The following is a 10521-nucleotide window of genomic DNA, read 5'->3' on the forward strand; positions in this document are numbered from 1 at the left end:
TGTTCAGCTATTTTCTTAAAAGACTTTTTAAAAACCCAAAGTGTGATGGGTCTACACTTTCACTATATGTTTATGTATACGTATATAATCTTATGTGTGTATGTGCATATGTATGTGTATGCGTGTATAAGTGTATGTGTGTGTGTATATATTCGCATATATATATACACGCACAAATAAGATAAGAAGTTAAGAAAAAAACTTTTTAACTGTAAAACCCCAGAAGCACTCGACTAGTTTTTGTTAGAGGCACCGTGCAATCTCCAGACCTGCAGCAGGCTGGACAGGCACCTGGCAGGAAAGATTTATCCTGCGTTGATCCTGCTCGAGGATGGGGCAGGGAACAAGTGACCTTTGAAGATCCCTTCTAACTTTACTTTCTACAGACCTATGAAATCTGGAAGCATTTCCATACACCGATCTTAGTTTGGCTCTGCCAACTCTGGCTGCTGAATGTGGTCATATAGGAGAAAATCAGATAGCTGCACTTCCCGAGATACGCTGACATTCAAAATGTGTATCTTTGTGGGAGAGCAAAGTGCAAATCCTTGAGAATGCTTTCCATTACAGAATTCGTTTTCAGAAGCGTGTTGAAAATCTCCAGGAATTACAGCAAATCCCCAAACACCTTTTGAAATTCTTTATTAATAGAAAGTTTCTTTGAATTTGCAGCCCACAACATCATTCTATACCCTGGGCTGGTGAAAGCTTCAACAAGAACCATTATAGTACCTTAAATTAGCTGGATAGCCGTGCTACTTATAAATTCCTAGAAAGGTTCCCAAAAGGATCATGAATAGTAAAGAGCCACAGATCTCTTGGCATACCACTTCAACTTTCTGAACTTCACTATTTCACATGTACTAAATTGATTTCCAGGCAGCATAAAGGAATCCAAGCCTCAAATCTCATTTCAAAAGCCAATGGTATCCACTGTAGTTTGAGAAAGATACCTTATGCTCTTTTTATGCCTGTTGCTAAAGTCTCTAATTATTTGCTCTCTCCTACTTGCTCAAGTCTCTTTCTATTCATCAGGGCCGGGCAGCCTTGTGACAGGCACGTGGGACCTGCAGTTGCAGTTTATAACCATTATCAGAACGGAAGTCAAAGATACTTCACTTAAAAAGCAATCTGACTGATGGAGAAATGAACCCTTTTGCTGAGAAAACAGAACAAAATTGTGTCCAATAACAGTCATGATTCACAGCCTGATTTTTACTCTAGTCATTAACGGCCATTAATGAAGCAATACAAAGCAGATGTGCCTGCTATTCTGCAGAGATAACAACTCCATCTAGAGCACTGGGGATATCTCAGCGATGGCAGGATGGCACCACGCGGTGCTTGGTGTGCCTGCCGACAACACTTGCCAGCTGGTGCGAGAATCCCAATCGCCGACTACCGCCTGGACGGTCCCTCTGTGCACAGCAAATGCTGCTGGAATTGAGTGCTAAGGGGCTGGGATGCTGCGCTGCAGCCAGGAACCAGTGTTGGATGTGATGGCTCCAAGATTGGCTCAACACTGGTTAAACGCTGCTGTGGGCTGGGAATTAAAGTGTTGGAAAATGAAGGAAATAGTTGATGTTATTAAAAACGTGATGAGCAATAAAGCACGGGAAACAGTTGATACTACGTTGACAGGTTTGACAGTCATCTACAACTGGGACTCAGCCTTGAAGGGGCCACGTGAACTCATGCATGCAAAGGGTGGTCCAACGCCAAAACAAAACTGTGGGCTGAATTTGGACTCAGTCTAAGGCTGGAGTAACTACACAAACAGACAATAATGCAATTACTCCAGATTTGCACAGCTATAGCTAAGAGCAGAGTCCCCTTGCGCATGGCTTGTACCAGAGAGCGCGTAGCCCAAGGGAGGATGAGTTATTTTTTAAAACAGAGACAGCAGGACCCCAGGCTCATACTGGGGTATCACATAAGGAGACATTAGAAAGCCAAGTTAAATGAGTATATCCCAAGGGCATACAATGAGACCACACGCTGATTGCAACCACGCTAGTGAACATCAGGAGTAACACTTCTGAAGCTGCTGGAGTTATACTGGTACAAAGCTGACACAAGGCTGGAACCCATCGTTACAGAGAGCAAAACAACCGCTAACTGATTGATTTGGCTGACCACTGCCAAACACTGGGCAAAAATATGTTAAGTCACAGATCTGGGATGTTTTGTCTTCTTGTAGCCGCTGCAGAGGAAGGAACAGTGGTGGGCCCCTATGCCTGTACATACGGCTACTTTGGGAGGAGGAGTTAGGGGGAGCAGTCTGCATGGTGTAAGAGAATGACAGGTTGGAGCTTTGTTTGTTGCGCTGGATACTCAAGACAGAGGTTTCTCTGTCCCTTCCAGTTTTATACTTACACGTACAAAATTATTATATTTGCTTTATCTTTGGCTTTTTATCTGGAGAGTGTTGTGTCTACAGGAGATGAAAATGGGTAAATGACAGAAGCCCTCTGCAGCAGTGTTCATGAAGATCAGTGTAAAGCAGACTTAATTTCCTTGCAATCCACCTCTGGAACAACAGGACATTTTAATTTTGGAAAAAAACCTACTAAGAGGAAAACCCAAATATCCTTCCTTTGTTTTCTTTTACTGCAGGGACAGATATTCTGACTGCATCATAACAAAGGGGAGGGGAAAAAGCAAAGTCCAGCAAAAGAGCAACAAAACATAATGATACAGAAGATCCCTACGTTTGAGCTCTCTTCTTGTAGTTTCTCTTCAGAGGAAAACTATTCTTTATGTTCATAAGTAAAATCCAATTACAAGTGTCTGGTAGCGTTAAATGAGTTGCAGGACACAAATAGGTTATACTAGTTTGTATAAATGGTATGCCGATGCAACCCCTCTACCTGAGGAAAGAGCAAACAGCGTAAATGAAATTGAGATCAGGTCCAGCATCTTCAGATGCAAACTGAGACATTCAAATGATGAATATTGCTCCGAGTGAGAAATCACATCTACAGCAACGCAGTGCTCATGACTCGGTGCAGAGGAACTGACTGCATCAGCAGATGATCTAAAATCTGGGCTAAACAGGAACCTTCATCAGCACAGGTGACAGCTAAAATTAGCATTGAGAAAACTGATGAAAACCTGACAGCAAAGTCCCGTGATGAAAAAAAGATTATTCACTGTCAGGGAGAACAATAGGCAAGACATAAAAACAGTTACGAGGTGACAGTGCATGTAGTGGAAGGAGCTAAAGAAGAAAATAGGAGTAGAAGTGAAACCAAACCCCCTTGGGGAAAACACAGTCATCGGGGATAAAAGGATGCAGACAGTAACACGAGGGGTGAAAAAAAGGAAAATTGAGGGATTGAGCGTAGAGCTACACAGCAGAAAGAAATGCTCCGTGTGAGAATGACATTGGACAGCCAAGAAAATGAGAACTATCAGTATACAAGGACAGTTATTGTAAGGGAGGTATACTAATATACGGCACCAAATATATCAAATACAAGTGTCTAGGAAAGGGCTTGCTCTAACAAAAAAGACAACAAATGCCTGCCTGCCTTAGTGATAGGATCTCAAAGGTAACTTCTGGCTAACTTTCTGTTGGTGCATAGCTGCTACTTCCCACTAAGCAGCCCCCTTTCTTGCAGAGATTCACAGCTCCAGGGAGGCTGGGTAAGTCGCAGGGTTTGCAGTGTTTGCAGTCAAACACTTCGCTTGCTATAGAGCAGAAGTGTTTACAAATCTTTTGTTAAATAAATATGAGAAAGCATACATTCTAGGAAATTGCGTTCTGCTGAGAAACGTACGAGTGAGAAAGATGTTGCATTCAGTGAGAAAATTATATGCTGCAAATAATTCATTCAGCTATAATAAGTAGCCTCAAAAGAAGAGGTCAGTAAAATCCTGGTGAAGGGTATTTTTATCATCTATTTCATATTCATTTCCAGCATAACTGTTATTACTTTATGTGATACCATAACAACCACAGACAGCTGAAATAAAAGAGAAAATGACAATGAACAGGTTCTCCATGGCATTCAGTGCCATAAATTAACATTAGGGGATACGCTTTATTTTACTGTGGGTTTCTTGATATCCATGAAGCCCATCTCAGGTCAACACAAATTGCTAGGGAGGGGAGGGGCAGACAGAAAGCAGGTGGGGAGGTGGGGTAGAAAGGGAAAACGTGACATTTTAAATCCAAAGGAAATTACAATATCTTGGTTTTCTCTCATTCCAAATGGAATTTAGTAAACATTTTGGTTTTAAGAAAACAAAGACCTTTTTTTAAATGTCTGCTTTTTAATGTCTTTATGTTCTTAAAATAGGAAATACTGTGATACATGATGATAGTGTATTTCAACTGCTAATTGGTATATGGTATGATGCAATACACATTTTGAAGCTGAATGACATTTTAAAACACTGGAACATCTGATTAAATCAGGAACATTAAAAGACACATTTCCATTAGATTTCTTCTGAAATTGAGTCGTTCTTGCAGAACATTTCAATGCAGATGAAATGTATGCTTTTCACACAGAAAAATGTTCTCAGAAAGTGTGTAGCCAGTTCTCCTTGTTGAGTTTCACGGGCTTTATACCAACTTGCTTTTCATGGAACGAGCTATCTCATTGGCTTGTCCTTTAGACAAAACAGGAGCAACTTCCCAAAGACGCTAACACGGGGCTTGCCCAGAGGGGAGGTTTTATGCCCACCCAGTCCTGCAGCGCGGCTGGTGTGCAGGACATTGCAGGGCCACTGAGCAGGCTCTGCCTCTGCAGGGAGGAGGATTTACAAGTTGGGAGAAGTCAATGTCCTTCAGCACGTTACATGAGGGGACGCCCCACTTAATAAAGGAAATTCAGCCCTGTCAGCCTGTCCCCACTAGGCTGCCTGAGCTCCAGGGCTTTAATTTTCTCACACAAGAAACCAGTTGAAAGAAACAAGCAGAGTGCAGGGGGTCCCTGGGCAGAGTTGCCCGAGGAGGCCAGGCAGATGTCCCACCGGTCCCAGCACCACCGTGCTGCAGGCTTGGCTGCCAGCACCCCACGTGCCCCATCGGTCCCTACAGAAGCAGCTTTCTAAACTTTTTTTAAAAAAAAAACAACTATTCCCCTACCTTGGTGAAGGTCAGGCAATCCTTGTCTTGATCTTTATCCTTTATTTCAAAGTCGTAAAGTGCTTTGCCCTGAGGTGGAGCTTGCGGCAGGGGCTTGATACACTGGATGTAGCTGGCAGGGAAGAAGCCATGGTTCCCATTGAGCTCCCCGTGGTACCAGTTCTCGTCCACCTTCCGCCGCAGTATGATGATGTCCCCCTTGTTAAACTTGAGGTCTCCGGGCTCTTTTCCCTCATACGTGTAGAGGGCTTTGCCATAGGGAAGCTGAGAAACACTCTGAGGAAACAAAATATGCAACACCTTTAAGTAAACTCGAGCCAGAACCGATTTCCTTTTTAAAGTCACTTTCAGCTAGAAGCAAACTGATGATCCGTCACCAAATTACCCCAATGACTGCAGGTGACTGCTACATAACGCTATGCCCTGGATCTTACAGGAAAGCTAGGATGCGTGTGATGGTAAGACTGAGAAGGTAAGTGTGTTACATCAGAGGAGGCAGTGCAGTTCTCTTGAAGCTCAGCTGAAACCCACGGTACCTCTTACGCCATCAAGCAGGGTCTGTTAATTTGCAAAATATCCTATGTAAGCAGGACGATGTGTTTAAACAAGTAAAACTTGACATGTCTAAAAGTCAAATATTAGACATTTTGACCTTCAGGGTTGCTTTGGTTTCTGAGGCTCAGAAGATAAACAAAACAAAACAAGCTTGAAGATTCACATGATTCTAAAAGTTGGCAAGTTGAAAATTTTTCATTGTGTTTGTTTGAGCAACTCCAAATATTTTTGAGTTTGAAGCTTTTAGTTTAGCTTTTGATTCTGTAAGCAAATACTCTTACTTCTTTCAAAATCCCCAAGTCTCACGCTGCTCACTGAGGGCTACTGTAAACAGTTGTAATATTCTTTGTTGCTTATGAATTAATGTCCCTGCAGAAAAGCGGAATAGGCAGAATGCCTCAAATCTTTCTTTTAGAACTAAAAACAGCTCTGAGGCTTTCACTCTCATTAAAAGAAAGAAACAAACTTAAAAAAAACCACAGCACAAGCAAAAAAGCCTAAGAAGTGATTAGTTTGGTGTGACAGAAAAGAGAAACCTATTTGATGGAAACTACCTGATTGTGAAGAATTCTTCCCAGAGTTCACTTTGGCCCAGTGCAAGATTGTCTCACCCAGGCTGCACGGACAATTTTTTGGTGGAAGTATCGGTTTATGCAGCCCTTGCCCTTGCCCTCCCTGAATACTTGCTCCCCTCCTTGCTGAATCACACAGAGCTGGGAGTGTGTTGGACACAGCTGCCTATAGGGCTTAGCCCTACAATAGCTCTTTCACCCATACTGGGGGAGAAAAGGTGCATCGCTGTATTATCCTATGCCATGTTTTATTTCGTTTAGCTTGAGCTAAGAGTCAGCTTGCAAGCCTCAGTGCAAATATGTAGCAGCACGTATCACAGGGGATGTTAAAGGGGTCCTGTAAAGTCAACCTTTCATAAGAGTCTTTCTTTCAGAGATGTGTTTATAAAAATGACACGTTTTTCTGTTGCGCACATATATATGCCTACGAGTAGTCTGTTCCCTGCCCTGTACACTGGCTGTCAATGGCGTGTCCTATAAGGCCAATGAAAAAGTAAAGGTATGTATATGTATATATAAAATACCCTGGTATTCCCCCGGGTGTTTCTTACGTCTGTATTTCTGGATGACATTCCTGTGCATAAGAATATCACTCGGATGCTTTCCGCAGGGAAAAGGAGGAGTGGCCGGACAGAACACTCCATTTCCCCACCCCAGCCAGAAAATGAGATCCCAGGATGACTTTTTACGGTATTTGTTAAAGGAACAAGCAGAGGCATTTTTCGATCCCGACGGGTGCATTACATGGACCTGCTCTGGTAGGGCACGTTTTATGCTCTTACACCTGCATCTTTCGGCAAGCGGAGGAGAAGCACCAGCCCGCTGTCTGCGCTGCCTGCCAGCACAGCCTCCTCCGGCTGCTTCTGGGCGCCAGACGGTTGCTGCGGCAGGCAGATAGCACGCTGTTCAAAAAGTAAGTTTCCGAGTGCACCTTCACACACAGGCGTTAACTTACTCACTTTATTAGCAAGGGCTTTAGTAGCTGTGCAGGTCTTGGAAAGCACGTGCAACAGATCTTCTTGCCTACACCACACAGTGAAGGAGGCAATCAAACAGGCACAGCTCTACAGAGCACTATCCGTGTTGTCTGGATGGGGATTTAATTTCATTCAGACGTATCCCCCAGCTCTCGGTTTTCTCATTACCAATTTATGGTTCCTCTTTTTTCTCTGCACTCTTTTGGATTTTGCTGTACCTGAATGAAGGTACCTAGTTAAAAACCAGTATTTTGGAAGCACCTTCAAACGTAACAAAAAAAGCGTAAAACCAGAAAAGAAAATCAACAGCCAGCTAACAAAGCATGCATCAAACAGTCTCTGCCAAATCAGTGGCAGCATCCTACTGATATTATTCTCTGTGCCAGGATGGTTATTTCCCTCGACACCAAAGCTTTGCCCCCCTCCCCAGCATTTTAAAGATTAAGCCTATGATACCATCAAACTCCTTAGGTAAGCCATAGATTGGATTACTTATTTGAAACTAGAAAAAAAATATTGAGTTGAAAGACTATGGAGTCTTGTAGTAATTTAGAAATAAAAGATTCATTACTTTAACTCATGCTGGGAGAAGACAATTTATCAAACACCGAGTAAGACTTCTGCCAGGTGCGCACTGAACCACTGCTGATCCAGGCACACGCCTGGCAAGCACGCTCCGTATCACTTACCCCAGACGGGGCCTTCCTGTTCCCAAGATCTTTGTAGCAATTCAAGGTCAGATCACTTTCTTTACTTTTTAACCCCTTTCTCTTCCCAAGCCTCATTTTACTGTGTTAAAAGTGAACAGCCCCCAGAGCTACAGAAAAAGAAACTGGATTTTATTCAGTCTCAAACATCATCAATGAAATTCTTATGAAACACATGCTGGACTTCTATTACTGATTAATTGAGGTGGCTAGAAAATGATTCATTTATACCTTAACCTGATGAAAATGCAGACTTTTAAGCAAAACAAACTGCAAGACAAAAATTTTAATTTGAAATCTGGCATTGTTTTATTTGGAGACCCTAATGTGGCACCCCAGGGAATGTGCAGTTTAGGTGCTTGTGTTCCTATTCTCTTTCACGGGCTTAGTTATGGACCATCTCATCTGGGGACTGTCCTCCACAGAGAAGATCTGCGCATAACATACTTAAACTCCAACTGCCAGTGGGAAGGTGCTTCAAAATAAAATGTTTCAATTACCAGCTACAGCTTTTCTAATTCTGAGCCACAACTTTTCAACTAAAAAATCTGTAGAGGCATTTTTTAAAATGAACATGTTGTTTAGTGGAAAAGACACCCTCCTATTGAAAAATTGCCATAATTGAGACATTTCCCAGCCTTTCCGTAAGGCCAGAAGTACCCATTTTGATTTAAGCATCCCAGGTAAAGCTTGCATTTACTGTGGCCCAGGCAGAGGTAAAGAAATAACAGAGTCCTCTAACCCTTTTCAAATAAAGCTACTTTTCCTGTTCTAAAGCTCTCAGTGTCTGCTCCAATCGACCAGAGAAAGAAATTCAATATTACAATTACAAAAAAAACCCCACCCAAAATAAACTCTTGAAGCTTACTTGCTGATATTTTCTGGCCAAAAGGTCCAGCTTTTAGTGGACTTTCAGTGGTCAGATTATATTAACGAATCCTGGTCCCTAAGAAGCAGATTTTGGGAAGTTTCCCATTATTCTTCCTACTTTTGGTTAATCCGTAAGTGAGAAGAAAATCAGATTCAGAAAGCTCCTCTTAACTACACCTGAAAGGAGGGAGCATTAAGCATATTTCAGAAATAGAAGAAAAATTATCACTGCTGCTGTTTGCTAGCTGTAATATCACTCCTCATCAACAGTTAGGCGATTCTTAGAAATCTTCCTATGTTTCTATGATCATTTCCCTCTTTGCCAAATCTTCGTGCAGTGCAATTCTGGTCTAATGACCCCTCTTTTCTTCTCGTGACTCCCCCAATTCAAAGGGAAGGGGATCAACCAGGACTGACCTCTGACTCATATGCAAACCCCCGAAGCCCTGATGGGGAGCACGCTCTTCCCATTTTCTGTTCAAAATCTCTGCTCCACGCCCTGTCTTATTTCCCCTCAGCTCTTTCTTCCACACAACGGCATTGCAGTCAGACATCATCATCTTCAGCACGCCCAGGTGGTCCTTCTCACAAAATCTTCTAATCTAAAACAGGCTGCGAAGTGTCATTTAAGGGATCAGACTAAAGAAAAGCAGAGGCAGGCAATGGTTTTGGTGGAGGGCAGTGATAAGCACAGAGATGTTGCTCCAGCAACTTACACCTTCTTCTTGTTCCTTGCTTTAGCAGAGCCAACCCCTCAGCCGCCCCTGCGCCTGGGCACCACTGCAGCAACAGCCGGTGGACACCACCGAGCCACAGTGCTACCCCCTCCCCATCCACTTCATCCCCTGCTCCTCAGCCGAAGCCCCTTCTCAGCCACGCTCCCATCTCAGGGTCTTCTGCAATGCTATGTCCCAGGAGGGAAACTCCCTTTCCCAGCCTGGCCCCAGCAGCATCATGCTGCTCCTTTCCCCACGGCGCCCGGATCCACAACGGCCACCCCTCTATCCGGGGACCGACATGGGAGCAGCCTAGCTCTCCTGCAAGGAGCTCAGCGGAGACCACCACCCCACTACCTCCGAGTCAGCTCTTGACCTGCGCTCCTGCTCTGAGGGACGCCTGCCATCACCCCCCTCCCCAGCTGCTATGAAGTCTGGTCGGGCATAATGCAGGTGTCTGCAAAATTAAATGGCCTCCGCATCTGAGTGTATCAAGAAATCGATTTGCCGTGTTGATTTATTGTTAGCTTAACTGGAATTCGGCTATGATGTGTGTTAAATTTCAAAACTCTGTGTGGGTGTGTATAGAAATAAAGAATGTAAGAAAGAAAGGAAGGAAGGAAAGAAGGAAGGAAGGAAGGGATGAAGTCACAATCAATGGCAACGGCCAGCTTCTTTTTCCTGCCAGTAAATGCGTGTTGGCACGATGCTGAATACTGCCAAAGGTTTCTTTTCTATTTCAGCAACCAATACTGACGTAAAAGCCTGAAGTGTTAATATGCTGAAACCCCCCCTTGCAGAAGACTTAATGATATGTTGGCAACTCAATCATTCTGCATTTGTGTTTCAGCAATGTCAAATGGCAGCAGTTAAGCAGAAACCTGCTGGCAAATTGACAAACAACAGCCATGAAGCAATTAAGTGGCAACGCTGGAGAATTTTTCATTATGTATGCTGAAGAACAAAAGGAGGGGAAAAAAACCCAAACATGCTTGTTTCCCATGAATTCTCCCAGTAGAAAGCTTT

The 10521-nt window shown here is 43.3% G+C and overlaps 1 protein-coding gene across 1 annotated transcript in view; it reads right to left on the reverse strand.

The window, feature by feature from the left end:
* Positions 1-7987, reverse strand: part of SH3RF3 (SH3 domain containing ring finger 3) — a 93724-nt gene extending 85737 nt beyond the window's left edge. Inside the window, exons 1-3 of the mRNA XM_009276158.1 lie at positions 7892-7987; positions 7008-7127; positions 5099-5374 (exon numbers count right to left, since the gene is read on the reverse strand). Of these exons, the coding sequence (XP_009274433.1) occupies positions 5099-5374; positions 7008-7127; positions 7892-7987 (492 nt within the window). The remainder of the gene's footprint in view (positions 1-5098; positions 5375-7007; positions 7128-7891) is intronic.
* Positions 7988-10521: the final 2534 nt, after the last annotated feature.

This window comes from Aptenodytes forsteri, unplaced genomic scaffold (genome assembly GCF_000699145.1).
Source record: "Aptenodytes forsteri isolate BGI_AS27 unplaced genomic scaffold, ASM69914v1 Scaffold96, whole genome shotgun sequence".
NCBI lineage: Eukaryota > Metazoa > Chordata > Aves > Sphenisciformes > Spheniscidae > Aptenodytes > Aptenodytes forsteri.